Source organism: Alligator sinensis, unplaced genomic scaffold (genome assembly GCF_000455745.1).
Source record: "Alligator sinensis unplaced genomic scaffold, ASM45574v1 scaffold432_1, whole genome shotgun sequence".
Taxonomy (NCBI): domain Eukaryota; kingdom Metazoa; phylum Chordata; order Crocodylia; family Alligatoridae; genus Alligator; species Alligator sinensis.
In genome coordinates this window covers 1,534,188-1,554,657 of record NW_005841998.1, presented here as the reverse complement: position 1 = coordinate 1,554,657, position 20,470 = coordinate 1,534,188, and the positions used below count along the sequence as shown (strand labels likewise).

Below are 20,470 nucleotides of genomic sequence, written 5' to 3'. Positions count from 1 at the left end.
AGGCTTTTTTAATGTTTGTCCCTAGTCCTAGAGGTTAGTTCCTATCTATCTGCCCAACTGACCACCCAGATGCCTAGTCCACTCACTTGCCACACCTTTGATGTTGCTAATTTCGGTGTAGGTCCTCAGCCTGGTCAGGGGGAAGTAACTTCATTTACCTCTTCCTGACGGCCTCAAAGTGCTCCCTTTCCAGGCCCTTATAACTGTCTCATCTTGGACTCCCACACCTTCTACCAAATCAGTCTCCAAGCCTTAGCACCCCAAATCAGGTCACCCAGTGAACCCAGCCCAAACTAGTCCATCCAATCCCAAATCAGTCCTAAGCAACTCATCAGCTCCCAGTAGTTGCATGTGACACTCCTTTAAGGTAGTACAGCTACAGCCTCCCCTCTCCCCTCACAGCTACCCCATGCCCCTCAGTCAAATTACAATCCATCAAATTTCACTTCCTACTCCAGCCTCTCACCAGGCCTTCCTTACACAGCTGAGCTTCTCAGTTGAGGTTCTGGGATCCAGCTTTACCAGCTACACCTCATAGGAGCTCCTTAGGGCTGTGCGAAGCTTTGGTCCCTGATTCGATTTGACGGAGAGTTGGCCCGATTCGGTGGCCAAATCTCCAAATCAGAATTGAATCAGGAGACCCTTTAATTTCTCCAAATTGAATTGGAGCCCTCCAATTCGGAGAGGTTCGGAAAGATTTGGTGATTCAGACATAGACACAGCTTTAAATGTTTTTTCTACATGCCTCAAGGTACCAGGCGACCCATGAATGCTGCGATGGTGGGGTGTATGGAGCATCCCACAGGAGTGCGGGTGTGGGGGGCCTCCCCGGGGGGGGGGGGGGGGGGGGGGGGGCTCCCCAGCGTGCTTGGCAGCAGACCCATAAGTGAACCAGAAGCACTTCCAGGTCCACCGGAGAGCGCACGGGGGCCCCCCATGCCTCCCCAGCTCAGTGACTGGTGCCTCCTGGGTCTGGGGAGGGCACCTGGGGTCCCCCTGTGGCTGATTGCCGAGCCAGGGAGGTACAGGGGGGGCCCTCAGCACACTCCCTGGTGGACCCAGAAGTGGATCAGAAGTACTTCCAGTCCACTTCTGGATTTGCTGCTGAGCATGTGTCCCCCACCCCCCACACTCCTGTGGGATGCTCCATCTGTCCAAGCACCTCAGCGCTCATGAGCCACGTGTGGTACCTCAAGGCATGTAGAAAAAACATTTAAAGCTGTGTCTATGGCTGAATCGCTGATTCTCTGAATCAGCATCGAATCTTCAGATTCAGCCAAATCGAATTGGGGACAGTGATCTGAATCAATGAATTGAATCACTGTCCCTGATTTGGGCTGAATCTGAATCGAATACAGCCCATTTCACACACCACTAGAGCTCCTCTCCCTTCCACTACCAGGACCTTCTGTCAAGTGCATCCTGCTACTTGGGTTACACAGTCCAGTAGGAGCAGTGCTTCCAATCTCAGCCATCAGCCTTAAATGCACAGCTCCCTCTACTTCTTACTTTTCCGCTCTCAGTAGTAGGGCTAGGGGTCTCCCATTACAATGTGTATAGTATTGTTTCCATTTTGGAACCATGCGGAAACCCAACATTCATAAGCTTATGCATTGTTTTCATTAGGAGGAAAAATTGATAATGAAGTCAAATAATCAGGATGCAATACTATGTCCTGTCCAAGGCATAACAGGCAAATTCAGCACCCAGGGCAGTGACAGTGGCAGTGGCTGGACTAGCGGTGGTGTCCACTGCCAATCTTGTGCTCCCTCTAAGTCAGCACCTGAGGCTGGTACCCCATTTGTCCACCCCTAGTTACGCTACTGCATCCTGTCTCTAACACAGTAGGAATCAATCAAAAGAAAGACTTTGTCTTTATAGTCCCAAGGCTCTTTTCAGTCACTATTCATCCATAAAGTCCTCTCTCTTGGCTTTTCTCACAGACTCATGCTACAACTACTTTTCTTGCTTTCTCATTGATTTTCTTGCTCCTTCTCTCTACCTGTTCTCTGAAGATTGCTGCATTCTTTTGCTCCTAGGCACATATACCTCTACAAAAAGTAGCCCACCTTCTTCATTTGCATTCATCCCCAGTGAAATCTCTTTGCTGACACTTCTTAGCTTCCAGTTACCTCTGTATGTGGCCCCAGTTTTTGGAAGTGGTTTTTATTATTTTAGTTTAATCCAAAAGGGAATTTAACTACTACAGATATTTATCTAGAATGAAGGGTGTCTGCTACCCTGTAGTATGTGTGTATCGCAATATGATTTTAATTTAGCTTAATATTTTAATGAATTAATTACACAGTCTCATGCTTAATTTTCCATGTGTGACCCTTTGCTTTATGTACTATGCCCTATTCAAATCAGTTCTTTGAAAAGAGAATTACCTGTTTCCTCATAGGCTTTTGTATGGTGCTCTTCACTGCAGTAGCAGAGTGCTAAGCAAACATTAATTAAATTATCTTTACACTTCACTGGAGTTGAGGAGATTGTACTATCTTCATTCTGCAGATGAAGAGCCGTGGAACAGTAACTGACATCAAAAGTGTCCACGTTTTGTGCCCAGTTTGAGACACACAGGAACCAATTTTTCAGAGTCCTTAGCATTAAATATAGTACTTTTAAATTCAAAGCACAGCTCTCCATTGCTTTCAGTTGAAGTTGTCAGTGAAAATGATACAGAGACTCCTCCAGTGCTTAGGATTCTTTTTATCCATAATATACGCTGTTCAATGGTAGCATCCTTTGTAAAATTGTGGAGGCGGTGCTTAAATCAGATAAGACAAGCATATATATTCAGTACAGTACTTTCTAGCAGCAGGTAACATGTCTAGAAGTTCTGTTTGTTTGGGCAACCAGAATTTCAAATACTTACCTGAATTTATGTGAACCTCAGTGTAGTGAAATTTCTAGCAATCAGATTAGAATTATTTTTTTTCAAGAAATTTTTATTCTCTCCACTTTGACTAAAATCAAGAAATGCAGATAGAAAAAAAATAATTTAAAGCCATGTTTTAGAATTCTAGTGGATTTACTTGATGGCAGCCTCGACATGGCTTCAAAAGCTATCAGCTCCAGTACTTATCTAAGAGATTTACATGTTTAATAATTTGTATCTTTAGTGCATGGATAAAACGATAATTATTTTTCGGGATTCTGGTGATATTTGCAGATTATGTAACCTCTGAGCTCACTGCATATATCATAGAACTCCTTGATGGAATTTATTCATTATCGTGTATAGTTTAAGTACCTATATTAACAAATCAAGTATGAAGTTGAGAAAAAAATTAAAGAGTTGTTAATACTAAAAATTATTTTCAATATATAACACAGAAAATATCTTGATTAAGAAGGCCTTGATTCCATCAATGTCCTATACCATTACATCTCCCTGCAAAAATCATGTCATTATCTTGAACTCTATAGGGAAGGGGCAGTGATGACTTACGAGTTGTGTTGGTTTAGAACTAAGAATAACAATTAAAAATGGTTAAGGGAGCTGGTCCAAATGTATTTATATTAAGGAAACTAATGATGTGTAATTAAGTTTAACTGTTATTCTTTAGGTTTACAAAGAAGATCTACCTCAGCTGAAACAACAAAGTAAAGAAAAAAAACATTCAGTGCCCTTCCTTAAAAGAGAGAGCGCGCCTGAGGACAGTTTAAAATTGCAGTTTATACATGGGTATAGTAACTATTAAGTAACGGTTCTTGGACTTTTTGTCTTTTGTAACCCATAAGCTAATGAAAAGCAGCGTTTCTAGAAAAAATGTGCGTTTTCTTCCCTATTCAACTGAATAGGACAGTTCCTAAACAAATACACAGAATACACATGTATTAACATCTTGACCGTTTTATTTTGAAATATTTGGGATAAAATATTCTACTGCTTTACCTACAGTTTAATTAAATGAACTAACCCTTACTGTAGTAGAAATTGGAGTATCAGCTGTACATTTATTTTATTTTAAAGTTTTCATTAAAGAAGAGGTAAAATTAAAACTGTACCAATATAGCTAAATAATATCTTTATATTATTTTAGGTAAAGCCACATTTTAAACTAACAGCTGATTACCTGATATGTTCTGGAACAATGAATATTTTCATTAGCTGAATTTCTTGATTGTGGTTGTTATAATTGCTTAAGGAATGTATGATAGGTTTGCAGCAGAACCCAAGACCATGCATAACTTTTCTGGGCATAATTTCATATGAACTTGAACTTCATCTGTACCATATGGCACCTGTAGTTCCTCATGATTTTGTCATAAAATCAGATGGATGTCATAAAATCAGATCGATCTTGGATTAATTTTTGGTTCAGATTAATCGTGAAACTTAAAATGAAACTGGAAAGACAGCCCTATGCGTGTAAAGAAAACAGTTACAAAATCAACGCAAAGAAAGCGATGGAGTTTCACACAACTCTAGTTGCTAATAATTATGTATTACATGTAAGCTTTTTCAATGGATGTAGTCAGCCTGTATATTATGATATTTTTATGCAACCCAAGTTTATATCACAGCTTTACTCTTTGCGAATGGCTTTTCAACCTAATGTGATATTGTTTGCACAGCTAGATAGTTTTCCCCTGAAGCATGGAAATATTTTTGGTAGTCTTTGACATTGCTTACTTTATATTTATTTCAGTTACAGAGGCTATGACTGTCGAAATAATTTGTTCTACACACAAACTGGAGAGGTAGTTTACCATATTGCAGCTGTTGCTGTTGTGTACAATAGGCAACAACACACCCAAAGACTGTATCTTGGTCATGATGATGACATCCTCAGCCTAGCTATCCATCCAGTGAAGGACTATGTTGCTACTGGACAGGTGTGTATCTACAAGTCACACTGCGCAAAAAATGAGGGGACTCTCTTATGATTTGTATATATTGCATCAAAGAAGCTTGAGTATCTTTATCATCATGGATTCTAGTTTTCCCTGAAAAAAAATCGCAAATTCTCTGATTAAAAACCCAAAATCTGTGATTAAAATGAAAGCCACTATTATATAGGTATCAGTTGAACACAATGTTTTATTGATATATTTATAATTTTAAAGCAATTTGGAAGTCTACCAGTGCCTCAATCACTATAATAAAGTAAATTACTAAATACTTACACATTTTTTGGTATTTGATTTTGGGTTTTTTTTATCATGGAAAATCAGAGCTCCTCCAACCCCCTTAACTGAGAGAACACAGGTCCAGGCCCCTTACTCCCAAGCCACAAGCCCCTGGCCTTGCTGTTTCCCCTCACTCCCACCCCCGCGCCTTCTCCATCGCAGCAGGGGAGAGCGGGGCCACACAGGGAAGCTCCCTGCTGCTGCGAGCTCTGCACTGCCCTGGCAATGTGTCCCCTACCTGCACAGCAGCAGTGGGGGGACAACCCTGTACCATTGTCCCCACTGCTGCCACACGGGCAGGGAATGTGTCACCAGGACAGCGTGGGGCTTGCAGTGGCAAGAAGCTCCCCCACGCAGCTCCCCTGTGCCCTGCCATACTGGGTCACACCCGCTAGACTTTGGAGGTCATGGGGGAAGGCAGCATGGTGGGGAGCCCAAGCCCACCCCCACCCTGCGCACAGATCAGGAGGACCTGGGGGGCACAGATCCCCCTGCCCTCACAGGAGTACATGCAGCAGTGGGGAGCCAGCCCCACCTCCGCCCTCTGGACGAGCTGCCTGTGGCCCCGACCCACTCCGCGCTGGGGCCCTGCAGCTATGCATTCTGGCCCTGGGCCCCAAGCCTCATGCACCACCTGGCTTGGCAGCACCCCAGCCCCAGCTCTGCCCAACTCACTCCCTCTCTCTCTATGGAGGCCTCAATCTCCACCCCCTGTCAGACATACCTGCAGGAGCTGCTCCCTAGGTTGCCTGGCAGCCATGTGCATATACACACACGACACACCCTGCCTGACCGCCCTCCTCCAGCTCCTTACAGGCTGGAACTCTACCAGCCTGCAGAAAGCTCTTTGCAAAAGTGCAAAATCCACAGGTTTCTTCGTTAAAATGAGAAATCTGTGTTGTCCTTGGGTAAAGGGGAAAATTTGTGTTTTTCTCTGTTTTTCCATGGGACTCAGAAAACTTGGATCCCTGTATATCACATGGAGGAACACTTTCCTGCTTGGAAAACCACAGATGAACTATTTTGCCACCTAAATAGCTCCTTAACTGCAGTGAGGAAAGCAGTAATGGAAAGCCCACTATTCCATTATTCCTAGAAAATGGAAAGTCTGGTGCCAAAACAGAAATCAAGTAAAAGACTTTCCTGATTTAAAAGCTCAAATTTCTGAGCAAGATGCTTAGGCAGAACTGAGTGAAAAGAGGTGATAAAGCAAAATGGCAGCTGGTGAAGCTAGTAAAAAGGAAGTTGCAGTCAGTCATATACAAGATAAGGGACAAGATGAGAATTTGGTGGTGTGGATAGAGAGAAGTCATCTCTTGGAAATTTTCCAAGAAGTAGCAATATTCAGACTCAACTTCTGAAAATGAACAAGAGAAGAAAGACTGGGTGTTAATTTAATGGGAAGCAAAAGTCTTGCATGAGGGGTTTATAGTTTGTTTTTGAAGTCAGGGGGCGGGGGGACAAAAATACACTTATACACAGAGAAGGAACCTGATGAGACTGAGGCACAAAGGTCATGAGACTGGAAGAAAAAGATTAGAAGGGTTGAAGGAGAGTAAGAAAGAAGGGTCAACATCAATGGCAGAGAAGAAGCAGCAGAAGGACAAAAGAAAAAAAGTGAATTTGTAGAGGGAATTAGCACTGCTGTGGGACATTAAAACCATGAGAACACCATAAGAACAAGACAAAAGAGAACAAATATAAAGAAGAAAATTCTGAGTTTGAGCTAGGGAAGGGTATTAGCATAATGCATCTTATAATGGGAAAGAGGGGAGAAAGGAGTCAAGAATTGGGTGTGGAGTGGGTGACACTGATGAAGTAGTCAGAGGAGAAGAGAACAAAGCAGGGAAGGAGAGACAGGATGATAAAGGAGGCCTGAATATTGACAAAAATCATGGAAAGACGAGGTCACAGGGCAATGATGCAGGAACAGATGGGTTCTAGTAAGAGAGACATGGTGATCAGGAGGAAAAAACAGCAATGGAAAAACTCAGGAGAAAAGGTCTTGGTGAAGATTGAGTAGGAGGGGTTTTTGGGTTGGGTTGGTTTTTTTTTAGGTTTTTGAAAATGAAATAGTGTTGATTGTTGATAGTGGTATGCTAGGTTGAAAACAGATACTTAGGTTATTTCTCTGATTTAGGTTGGAAGAGATGCTGCTATTCATGTATGGGATACCCAGACACTAAAGTGTTTATCATTGCTGAAAGGCCAGCATCAAAGAGGAGTGTGTACCCTGGATTTTTCAGGTAAGCAACAACACAGCCTCTGGCAAATTAAAAAGTAGTCAACAGTTAAAAAGTAGTCATTCAATCTGAAATTTAAATGAACTTTGTTGTGTGCATAAACCCTCCTTTTTATAACAGAGAAGTTTCAAAAGGGTTTTGTACAAGCCTCTGAGCAGGTTTGTGTATGGAGACCACATAAAGGGCCTTTTTCTCACTGAAACTGGGTTGATATATTTAGTCCCTATCTTGCCAAGTTATTGGCAGAAATAGAGTGCACTGGAGTGCACAAGCCCCAGAAGATTGCACTTGAGAAGCAAGCCAGTTTATTCAAAGAAAAAATAGGCCAGATGCTCTTACTTACACAAACAGTCCTTAGAAAACGCTGTACTTCTCTGAGCTCCAGCATAAAATATCAAGAATGCAATTAGTGGACTCAGTTCAGTTGCTGAGTCCAAGGTGGCATGAAGATTTAGGAACAGACAAAATAGTCACCTAGGCTAAGTACAGACAGTCAAAAAGCCCAAAGCTGAATCAATTCAGTCTTTGCATGTTAATTTAAACTGCACAGATTGAGTCAATAAGCAAGTGAAGAGACTTTCACTTTTGATTCCAGAAATGCAGCCACATGCCTGCAGTGGCCTGGGCCAGAAGCTGGGGGTTGCTAGAGCAAGCCTCCCTGCTCAGCTGGAACAGACAACTTGGGCCAAAGCTAGCCCACCCACCCTGTGAGGAGGGCTTTGCAAGGGAAGTGCAAAGCATCCTGGGATGCTTGGGGACTGGGACTTATCTGGAGGGGATTTGGGAAGAAGTTCAATAAACTGATTTACCTTAAATCAGTTAAATCTGATACTATATCCATCCAAGTTTATCTTAAACTGGTTTCAGCCATTTTGAAAGCTGAAAAGTGGTTTCAGCCATTTTGAAAGCAGTTTATATGCACTGAACTTCTGTTGTGTTACAGATTTGAACCGGTTTCCAGTCACTTATACTAGTTTATGTTTAATTTCTGTCCCTAGCCCCAGAGTATATCAGTGAGAGGGGGGTGCAATGTTCATGCTGAGTCAGTTCCTAGTTGTGATTAGTTTAGCTGTGAGTCTGAGGCAGAGGGCAATACAGTACCCAGTTGCCTTTTGCCTCTTTTGCATATTTTTCTGAGATGGGCATGAACTGATTGGGTTGCATGGCTTCTTGGAAGGTTATCCAAGATTAGAAGAAAAATATTCAGATGTACATGTATTCTTTTTATATATTTATAAAAAATATAAGGATATGTCTAAAATGTATGTGCGCATATATACACACAGATATGCCCATTATTGTTTATTATTTTAAAAATGAAAGATGATGTATGGAGGGAGGATGTTTCCTATGCTTTTGTGTACTCAAAGCTTTGTACCATTGTACATAAAAAGTAAAAATTGTATCTGCCCTTCATGTCATAATAGGACAAAGTACTATTCCATAGTCTATTGGGAATTGTACGGGGACAGTTTCTATGAGAACTTTGCTCTTGACCCCAGAAAATAAGCTCAGCACATAATTAAGTAATATTCCTTTAATACATTGCAGTTGATATAGGATACAGTTTTCAAAATAAGTGATTTAGGAGCTTGAGGTCCACTTTCAAAAGTGACTTGTACCAGGGGCATCACATATACAGCCTATGGAGCCCCATTATCTGGCCCCTGGGTCCAGTGTTGAACCACACACTGCATGCAGCATACGCTGGATCAACCCCATGCACAGGGCCCAGGATATGTGCCATATGTGGCATGCATCCCAGTCAGCCTGTGACCTGCACTATTCATGGCACCCACCCCAGCCGGTTGGGGACATGCACCATATGCAATGCCTGCTCTAGTCAGTCCTGGGCACTTGCCACACACAGCACCCACTCTTTCTGGTCTGGGATGCATGCTGCACACCCCTCTTCTCCCCCCAGCCATTCTGGGGTGGATGCTGTGTGCAGCATGTGTCCTGGACTGACCAGAATGGCATACATCCCAGACTGGCTCCACATAGGCGCTGCATGTGGCACACTACTTGACCAGCCAGAGCAAGTGCTGCATGCTCTGGATCCAGCATGTGCAGAGGGAGGGAGGAGTGAAGCCATGGGTCTGATCTAGCCTGCAGCACCAGCCACATGCCATTCATCTGGCCCATGGACCGGCCTCACACTGCTCATCTGGCATGGAAGCCAGATGAGTTTGACACCTCTGACTTAGATAATTAAACATCAGGATACTCTGATTTTTTTTTAAATGTTGCCCATCATCATCTAATTATAGGTTAAGGGCTAAATCCAATAAGGATTTAAACGTCTAAAAGCAAGGTGCTGAAGTGTTGAATTTTGAATTGTTGAAGTGTAGTCCAGAATGCTGTCAGGGAGCTGTACTCCACTTACATTGCATAAGGAAAGGGATGCATTTCAAAGTGGAATCAAAAACAATGTCCTGAGCCGGGACCTGCTTACAGTCAGTGCACACGGGTGGCTTGGAGCTAGATGAGGACAGGGATGCAAGTCCACTCCTCAAGAGCCTCACTGAGGGGCTGCAAGGTTCAACGGCATAAACATTTCTCAGGAAGGTAAGTGCCAATGCACTTTCTTTCAAAAAAAGGAGCAGAAATCACTCTGAAAAAAAGATATAAATACGGCAGCAGGAGGAGATAGACAACCAGCTTCCGGTGTAACAACTTACTGATTAAAGTGGTGGCCTGTGGACCAGAAGGTGCAGGTTCAATTCTCTCTACCTCAGAGAAGTCAAACCAGTCACTTCCCATGAAAGGATCCTTATTTCTAAGGTATTGCCTTTTCTGGATATAGAGGGGCACTCTTCACCCCTCCTTGCTGAAATTATGCCACTATGCTGAAAACAGCCAGGGCCCTCCCAGTACTCTTTTTGAATTCTACATTAAATTGTCATTAGATAAAAGACAGAAACTGTTTTAGGACCTGGAACTGGAATCTGGGTTTCCCAGAGATAGGTACTAAGTTCAGTACTGAGTGGGTGCATCTACACATGCGCTTTACTGAGGAGTTGAATAATTAGCTCCACAGTAAAGTGTCACCATGTACATGTGTGCCAGAATTAGGGTGCAGTAAATTAATTAACTCTGCCATAGGATAGTACTGTCTGGGACAAGTATTATCCTACAATGGGAGTGATTTATGCCACCACAAGGCACATGTAGATCGTGACTGGAGCTGGCTGCAACATGAGGGTGCTACTGTGTGGTGGCTGCCCACCACTGAGCCCAACACTGTAGCACCCTTGTGCCCCAGCCAACCCCTCCGCTGCCCAATGCTGCCACCCGGAGCAGTGTTCCTTCTGTGCCATGCAGTGTGCACAGTTGCACAGGTGCGCTCATGGCATGCTGCCAGGTGCACCTGTGCAGCCACGCACACCACACAGCTTAGAGGGAACGCTGATCCAGAGCCCTTGCCAGTCCAGGGCTGCTCCACCCTGGCTCAATATGCTGCAGTCCCAGGTGCACGTGTAAACACTGTGCCAGGAAGAAATAAATTCCAATGCAAACTTTATTTCTTTGCCCTAATTGCACTTGTAGATGCACCCAGTGAGTACTCAGCAAGTGCTCACCCTTGCTCAGAAGTGTGATCCAAATTCACTCAGGAAGATGCATAGCAGCCCTGGTCTCTCAGTGGGCATTTCGGTGCACCTCCAGAGATCAACCCTAATCCTCCATGTACAGTTGCATAACTCTCCTATTCTAAGGATGGTCAGCCTTTCTTGACCCTAATCCACTCCAGGAAGCACGTAGTTCTCTTCTTTTCTATCAGTGGGGAACAATTACACACTATATCTAGGGTCTGTCTCACTGAGGAGACTTCTACATTGACTGAAAATGGAGAAGAAGGGCCCATTCCTCTTCTGGCCTGGGAATGAGGGCATTTTTCTGGGAAGTTGAAACTGTGGGTTCAAAGCCCCCTATACCTGAAGAGAGCCTACAACTCAGGTCTTCAATTTTGTGGGAAAGTACCCTAACTCTTAATGGTATCTGGACCCTCCTCCTCTTTATGGTCTTTCTGCAATTAAGGGTTTGGGGACATATACAGAAATTAGGCACTCTTCCAGGTGGATTAGCATTGCAAGAGAGTTTAAGAGGAGTCTGATGCCTCAGCACATGCACTAGCCCAAAATGGAGATGTATAAGCATCTAGACATCCTAGTGGTTTGGTGGCTGTTATACAAGGTGAATAAAGATCGTGTTTATTAACTTGGGCATCTTAGAGATGGATTAGGAATTGGCCCATTGTGTCCAATTATTCTTTATGTTAAAGCTATTTTATACCACACTTGCAATATAAATGGGCCTTTAAATTAATCAGATACATTTTATTGATGATGGCTGAACTGTTCTTTGGGGTTTTTATAACTTTTTTTGTACATGTGGGTCACATCTAGATGAGCAGAGGTTTGCAGTTTGTGATGCCACAAACCTCTTTGTGGTGCCACAAACCACATGTGGTGAATATTAAAATGTGCCATGCTGCAAATTTTGCTGCCAGGACAATCTGTCCCACAACAAAGCACATGTGCAGGGGTGTGCGCTGAAGCAATTTGTGCTCCTGCTTATCTGGACTCAGGCCTGAAATATGTTGTGATTAGATACTGTTTCTTTCATAATTTCCTTTACAAATGTGGAAATAGTTAATTTTACTATTTATGAAAATGACTAGGTTGTGGTAATGAAATAAGGAACTTCTCATATCTTGGTCACTAGTTCAGATCCAACATCATGACCAAAAAGTCATCATTAACTCTTATCACCCTTAGTGGCTCTAAAATAGTAGCTTTAGTCCACTTCCTAGGTTGTATATTATAACTGGAACTACAACAGGCCCCTTTAAAGGTGCGGCTAACTGTTATATAATGTCTTGTCTGTAGCGTGAAAATTAAATCTAATTTCCTAATTGGAAACCCAATTCTGAAAATCATAGCAAGAAGACCAAAAATTAAATGAGTCTGAAGATGGAGTTACTGTTGCCTCAAAGGATGAGATATATTACAGGAAAAAGTGTAGAAGCTCACACTACCCTGATCATGTTTTTGTTTCTCATACTTACAGAAATGTTTTTCAATCTAGCAGTTTTCATGAGCATTAAAAAACTGAATTTATAACAATACAGCTCTTCAAAAATTATGGGAAGTTGCAGGCATAAAATCAGTCACCTTTTTTTTCAGTGGAAGCATGATACAGAGATCCACATCACACCTCACCAGAACAATACCTGCAGGAAGGTGGGGTGCCTCTGGAGACTAATATTCCATCATGATTTTTTAGAATTTTCTCCAAAATCATGCTTTCGTGGTAGGATGTCTGGATACTTCACCCTTTGTCCCTTGTGGAAAAAGCAGTGGCCCTGCCCCAAATCTCCCAAGATATGACGGAGGCAATAGCTGCCTGTAATCCCATACCACCCCAAAACCCTGGTGATATGGTTCTAATGGAGTCACACTACCATAACATCTCTACTTCTACTACCTGGAGGTGATTACACCCCTTTTAAGGGGTTTCCACACTATGACCCGGTCTAGCTGCTTCCTCTCCCCCATGAACTGCTAGGTCACAGGGAGGGGAAGCTGTGGTATTATTCTTTATCCACTAAACAGCATAACCACTAATATTAAGGGTAACTTAAAATGAATGGAAATTAAAGGTATTTCCCTTTTACCATAGCTAGTCTATTCTACTTTATGAATGTACCAGAAATTTATTAAGGATTAGGAAAAAAGAAAAATATATTTATTTTAAAATCAATAGGAGGGCTATAACTGTTAATGAAAGTGTGTTTTCATTTGTCAATATTTACATGCTTCTAAACTTTAATGAACATCAAAGATACTTTAAATGTGTGTGTTTTACTTCAACAGAAGTAAGGATTTTCTTGTTCTTTTTACATAGAAATATCAATATTTTTATGTAAACTTAAAACATGAACTTGGAGCTTGCCTTATATGATAGATCTTAATAAAACATTAAAAAAGAACAAAATAACCATAGCTATTATCCCATCAATACCTTATGCCTTGATTCTACAAACACGTGTTTGGAGACATGCATCTCATCACTATACTGACTGGTTTGATCCTATGTAAGTAAAGGTAGTACAAATACTAGTTTTTTCCTTGAATTAGTTTCAAGTCATGTTACTCTGGCTCTTGGTATTATCATTACATTCACACAATGTTTGTGTATGCCCTCTAGTGGCTAGTTTAACACCTGTAATTTTCCAAGGCTATTAACCAGAAAATATATAACTTATTTTATACTTATTTTATGCTTCCTATGTGCAGAGTTAAAATCCTGTTCTTTTCTTACTAAAATTTATAATATCTTTTTCCTATATTAACTGTGCTTTCTTTTAGCACCTATTTTTACACATTGAAAAATTATTTTATAAAAATATTTAAGCCACTTTTTCTTAAAGAAATAAAACATATTATGCCATAGTAAATGTTTACATGAACTGCTTTTAAGACCTTTCTATAGCACTAACGATACCAAAACAAAATATATTCTATCTCCTTTCCTTTTCCTTCTTAGGCCTCGCTCCTATATTTATTTGCAGACACAGTTCTGGTTTCCAGCCTTCTTCTTTCCCCCACTTCTCTACGTCTTGCCTGTTCATTAAACACCCTCCTTCCTTCAAGTTCTGTTTTACTCCCAGCTCCATCTCTATCTGTTTCTCTCTCTGCTGTCTTAAGCCCTCAGTGTGTTTCTTTCCTGACCTAGATTGTCCTAGTATTCAGGCCTGCAGCATGCTAAGCACTCTGACCTTAGTCCAGTAATGAACTCAAGCATCTACTAACTTTAAGCACATGAGTCATGTCATTGAAGTCCTCTAAACCAATGGCACTTCCTGAATTCTTAAACATAAGCAGGTGCTCAAAAGGATCAGATTATAATGCTTTAAAATGTATTGCTTTGCACCTACTCCTGCAAGATGTACAATCAGCTCCTGCTGATTTCACTGACTACTGTAAGCAGCTTCCCCACTCTTCTGTTCTTTCTCCTCTGCAGTCCTTTCCCCCTAAGAAGAACAGAAGATAAGCCAGCTCCACTCCAGCTTTTAACCTGGGCAGTTCAATTATCTTACTGCTCTGATTATGTCAGCTTCTCTTGAAGTATTACATGACCGTTTTTCTCTGAATTTTTCCCCCCACAAAAGTTGTGTGAATCCTTACTCTGCATACTGCCTGCTAACACTGTTTCTGTATTAAATTTTAATTTTTCTTTTTTCTTTGTCATTGTAAATGTCACCACTGTATTCATGAAATAGCCTAGACTCTAGGGCTAGGGACAGACATTACACGTAAACCGGTTTAAATCATCAGAAACTGATTTAAACCTGTAACAGAACAGAAGTTCAGTGCACATTAAGCCAGTTTCAAAATGGCCAAAACTGGTTTAAGATAAACCTGGTTGAATGTAGCATCAGACTTAACTGATTTGGGTCCAATCGGGTTATGCAACGTCTGTCCCAAAGCCCTTTCTGGTTTAACTTAAATCAGAGTCCCCTAGCATCCCAGATGCTTTGCAGTCCTAGGCTGGACTGCGTTTTCTGCTCCGGAGAGCAGGACTGGCCCTGCCCCTCTGCTCTAGCTGGAACAAGGGCAGGTGGTCTGCCATGGCCCCCTGAGGCAAAGGGGGCAGGGAGAGAAGTTATTCCTCCCTCTCTTCCCTCTCCCCCCAGGGGGCCCCGGCCCATGTCTGCCTAGCCGGGGCGTAGCAGCCCATCAGGCATTTCCTCCCTCCTCCCACCTCACCTGGAGCTGCGGCAGGGGGGAGTGTGGCCAGCTGCTTCCAGCAAACAGGGATAGAGTGAGGTTTAATTCCCCCTCACCCTTGTTCCACCTGCACAGAGCTAGCTAGGGGCAGAGCCAACTCAGAATGCAGCTTCTGCCTGATGGCCCCTTCTACCCGCTAGACAGCAGGGCCCATGCCAGCCCTGGCCCCCACAGTTGTGCACAGCACAGGCTCACCCCTTTCAGATCTAAGCCCTATACCTGCAGCTGCTGGGCACTGAGCTGAGCATGCCCTGCTCATTGTTCCCCTACCTGGTGGCGGGGTCACAGCACATCCCCAGGTGCCAGGCACTACCCCTGCAACTTCCCTGCCACTGGCATTGTCACCATGCCATCAGGGGAAGCCTACCCTGGACTTACTGGTAGGAGCCACACATGCCAAGCAGGCAGACAGCCGCAGCAGCAAAGCCATAGGAGTAGCACCCCACACCTGGTACATGGGGTTGTGCTGCACCTTTGACTTCCCCCCACCCTGCTGCTGCCTCTGCTTTGGGCATGGCCAGACACCTTCCCAGCATGGCCCTGTTAAGGTGAAAGGGTCAGGGAGGAGGTTAATTCCTCCCTCCATCCCCTTCTCCTCCTACAGACTGCAGCTGGGGTTTGCCAGTCCTGGCCGCACCTCTGCAGCTTGCCCACAGCCAGGCAAGGAGGGAGTTAATTACTCCCTCTGTCCTTTCTCTGCCCCCAGGGACCTGCTGCAGCAGTCCCAGGCCTGGATGGGGAAGAGCAGAAAAGGAGACAGAGGGAGGAATTAACCCCCTCCCTGCTTGGATGTGGGCAACCCTGATGGTCCCTGGAGGCAGAGAAGGGAATAACCCCCTTCCTACCCCCTTATCTAAGGGGCCCTACTGGCCTGCCTCCAGCCATGCCCCCACCTGGCTGCTGGAGCGACGAGGGGGGACCACCCATGATGGGGGCAGCAGCCCCTGTCACAGTGTCCCAGAGCACAAGCCTCTTCCTGGTGGGGGGGGCCATGCTGCAGGGTGGGAAAAGTTATCATGGACTTCACGGCATTCACAGCACCAGCACTGCAGGGGTTGGGGTGCTATGACCCCCTCCAAGCCCAAGTGATACTGCTCGTCCTGCAGTCCTGCAGTCCACAGCAGCTCTGACTCCCACTCATGACCTTCAACGGGAAGAGGCTCACGCTCCAGGACACCAGAACAGGGGCTGCTGCCCTGTCAGGGCCCTGCCTCCTCACTGCTCCAGCGGCTGGGTGGGGGCAGCCAGAGGCCAGCTGGCAGGGCCCCTTAGGCAGGGGGGCAGGGAGGAGGGGGGGTATTCCCCTCTCCCTCCCATGTCTGGCAGAGGGTGCAGGAAGGGGCTTATCCCACTGCTTGCCCTGCGCAGGGAGCAATCAACAGCAATAGCCACCAGGGTGGGCAGACCCTGCTTGCAGTCCCCAATGGGTGGAGAGAGGAATAACTCCCCTCCCTGCCCCATCTGCCTAAGAGGGCCATGCCCTGCTGCTGCAGCAGTGAGGGGAGATGCCAGGCGGACCCCAGCTTGGGTATGTGGGACAGGAAGGGGGGAATTAAACCCTCCTGGTCTGAGCCACTGTAGGTATGTGCCTGCATTTAGTGAATGTCTGTACACTTTTAAATTGGTTCAATCTAGGTAGGTTAAACTAACCTGCAAAGACTGAATCAATTCAGACTCCGGCTTTCTGAATGTCTGTCCCTAGCCTTGCTGACAGCTGATTTGGGCTTTACAACTTCCCATCATTTTTGTGTTTTCATTAAATTTTCCATTAAGTTTTATCCATCTGTATATGATTATAGAATAATTTATTTTTGCTACTTTTCAAAAGCAAAGAAAAAGAAGGCATGGCATCTTATCAAAGCTTTTCAAATAAAATGGACCATAATTCTGGATTTCTTGGATTTGAGGAGTTGGATATTTATTATCTCGTTAAATCAAAAACCTATCTTTGGTATAGGAATATGCCAATTCTGCCCTGGAAGGAGGTAAACTGTTTTGAGGTATACTGTGCCAACCAGAGGTATAAGAAGATAACTGAGTACCTGAGGAGCACCGCCACATTATGCCGGCTGCATAGGAGTAGTCGGTCTGACAGCACATCTACTGCAGTTTTTTAACTCCACCCCACCCCATTGTGCTATTGGTGCCAACAGTTAATAAACATAATATAGACCGAAAGCAAGTCACGTGTATAAAAATGATTTAAAAAATACACCATTAGGATTTCTTGGAAAAGTCTTGTTATTAAAGGGCTATGTGATGTATTTTGTGGGCTATCACAGCTAAAACATCACTCCAATACTACTGAAGTGTCAACCATTTACAGTTAAACAAAATACAGTTATGGATCACTTGGCCAGTCCTCCAACTAAGATTTTTTATAGAAATCTGCAGACTGGAGTAACTGGGCCAAAATTCCTTCTAACTTTATTAAAAGGAGGTTCAGGCCTTGTGTTAGCACCATTAGCCTTATACCTATTGAGTAAACTGTTCTTTTTCTAACTTGAGTTCTTTTTCCTGTGAAATGGCTTTTAAGTTTAAGTTAAGAATTGCATGGGCTTCCATTTTACTTTAGAACCAACAATGAAGGATTAAAACAAGGCTGGTTGCACATAGAGCATTGACTTTAAATTTATAAGAATATAGTGGCAGAAATCACTCCACAGAAATGAGTTGTTTAATGCTTAAAGTTGCATCCTATATGTTTATTTGCCCATTAACAGTACCATAACTGGAAGTTTAGACACATGACACATTTCCACTGGAATAATTTACATCAGTTCTCTACACTGGTATAAATGACACCTGGATCCTCAGGGGTAGCTATAGAAAACAGGCTGTTATTACCATTCCTCTCCTCTAGGTGGTAGAGGAACAGGTAATTCCAGTTTGTCCTGAACACACAGCTCCTCTGGAATAAGTTGCCGACAGACAATGCGTATAAACTAGGGCTGTGCAAAGCTTCAGTCCCTGATTCAATTTGGCAGAGATTTGGCCCGATTCAGTGGCTGAATCTCCGAATCTGAATCGAATCAGAGAACCCTTTTATCTCTCCTAATTGAATCGGAACCCTCTGAATTGATTTGGAGAGATTTGGAAAAAATTGGCAATTCAGACATGAATGCAGCTTTAAATGTTTTTTCTACATGCCTCTAGGTAGCAGGCAGCTCATGAATGGTGCAATGCTGGGGCACATGGAACATCCCACAGGAGTGTGGGGGGCTCCCCAGCACTCTCAGCAGCAAACCCAGAAGTGGACCAGAAGAACCTCCAGTCCACTTCTGGGTCCACCCGTGACATCCCAGCTCGGTGACTGGAGCCTCCTGGGTCTGGGGGGGCACCTGGGGTCCCCCTGCAGCCTGTCGCTGAGCTGGGGGACACAGGGGGAGAGAGGGGGAAGACCCAGCCTTCTACACAGCCACTACACATGCACCTTTCCCAAGATCGTACTTGTCTGATGTCATGGCCTCTCAACTTGTGCAGGATTACCATTTTTAGGAGTTCTGTACCACAGAGGAATATTGTGAAGGTAATTTGTTTAATTATGGGAGGTTTATGCAGTACTTTCAGAATGACAAAGGCTACGTCAGTCTTAAGGTCCAGATTCTGATTTGCATTATGGAGGTTTACATCTGGAGTAATTCCACTGGAGTCAGATGTATGTCACTGCAACTTAGATCAGAATTTGGTCTTAAGTTCCTTTCCCCGCCACAATAAAAATTAGCTAAATTTAAGCTTATAAAAAGATAACATGAAAAAGTAAGTTTTTATGAGTTTAATAGTAATTTTTAAAAGGCATTCACAGCCTCAGTAATCATGATAATTGGCTAACACTGGCCATGTTTATAAAAAGTTAGGTAAGATCATAAACCATGTTAATTAATATAATTTTACGTATGATTCTACACAAATGTGGATAGTTGGGTTAAATATGCTAGCTGGCCATAGTCACCCTTCATTTAACCAGGACTAGCTAACAAGAACTTTAGCACAGCCCACCCTGTTTACGTTAGAGGCATAATCCTATATAAAACCATGCTTGTCACTGTCCTGGGATATTGGAGACCTGCATTCAGTTTCTTGCTCTGCCATAGGCTTGTTTTGTGACTTTGGGCAAGTCCAAAAGTCCCAAAGATCTTAAAGGATATGTCTCCCTTGTGCCCCTGGAGAGGGCCCTTCTCAACACCCCCATCCACCTGCTCCTGCTCACAATCCTGCTAAGTGATGAAGCTGCTCTCTGAGTGTGTCCTACTCCTTTCCCCAACAACTGCTCTCAAGCACACTGGAAACAGAAATCTTAAGAACAGCCACAGGAAGGCATATCCCTGGGACAACTTCACATTGCCAGTTTTGGCATGCATCAATGGGAGTGAGCAGACACTTGAGAGCATCCCTCCTTGGGAGTGCTGGGTATATGGTGTAGACATACCCAAAGAAAGGCTATTGCTGAGAGAAATTCACAGCCCAGACACATGTACCCAAGCTCCATATACCATGTGGATTTTACAGTAAACAGGCATTGGATAATAAGTATAAGTAATCCTCAGAGTAGGGTTCAGAATTTGGTTCCCTCCCCTAATGGGTAATTACCCTAATCACTAAGAGTTGTGTCTACACATGCAATTAATTCACAGCAATAAACTCTGGTGCATATCATGCTAGAGTTTATTGTTCCTGGGTGCACCATTTGTTCATGCGTCTAGGACCGCAGCACGTTGAACTGAGTTGGAACAGCCCTGGCTGGCAGGGAGCCCAGGGGGCCAGCCTGCCAGCCCAGGGCTGCTCTGACCCAGCGAAATGTGCTGTGGAGCAGCTGGCAAGGGGACAACAATGCTTCAGTGTGGGGCTAGCCAACAGGCAGTCCCTGCACAAAAGCACCCTTGTGCTCCAGCCAGCCCCATCAGTGTCTACACATGCAGTGCTGCATGCTAAAAAACTCCGTCACAGGATAGTACTTGTATTTACAAGTACTAACTTGCAGCGGACTTTATTAGTTTACTGAAGCCTAATAGGGCAACACACATAGATGCTGAGATGTTTACTGTGAAGATAGGTAATTAGGCAGCCTCGCAGTAAACTTCTCACATAGACACGCCTAGAGAATAGCAGTGCTTCTTCTGGTTCCCTCTCTGTGGCCCAGTGAACTGTGATTTTTTTTTTGTGCAAAACATATTTATAACAGGAAGAGTGAAACATACCCTCTCCCCCAGCTTTACAGAGTAGCTGACAGTCTTCTGGTTAGGGCACTGCCCTGGGATGGGAGAGATGTAGGTTTGAACCCCTTTAGACTGAGAA

At 43.8% G+C, this 20,470-nt stretch overlaps 1 protein-coding gene across 1 annotated transcript in view; it reads left to right on the top strand.

Moving 5' to 3' along the window:
* Positions 1-20,470, top strand: part of EML6 (echinoderm microtubule associated protein like 6) — a 316,078-nt gene that overhangs the window by 191,023 nt on the left and 104,585 nt on the right. Inside the window, exons 13-15 of the mRNA XM_025201579.1 lie at positions 3,573-3,691; positions 4,659-4,845; positions 7,280-7,385. Of these exons, the coding sequence (XP_025057364.1) occupies positions 3,573-3,691; positions 4,659-4,845; positions 7,280-7,385 (412 nt within the window). The remainder of the gene's footprint in view (positions 1-3,572; positions 3,692-4,658; positions 4,846-7,279; positions 7,386-20,470) is intronic.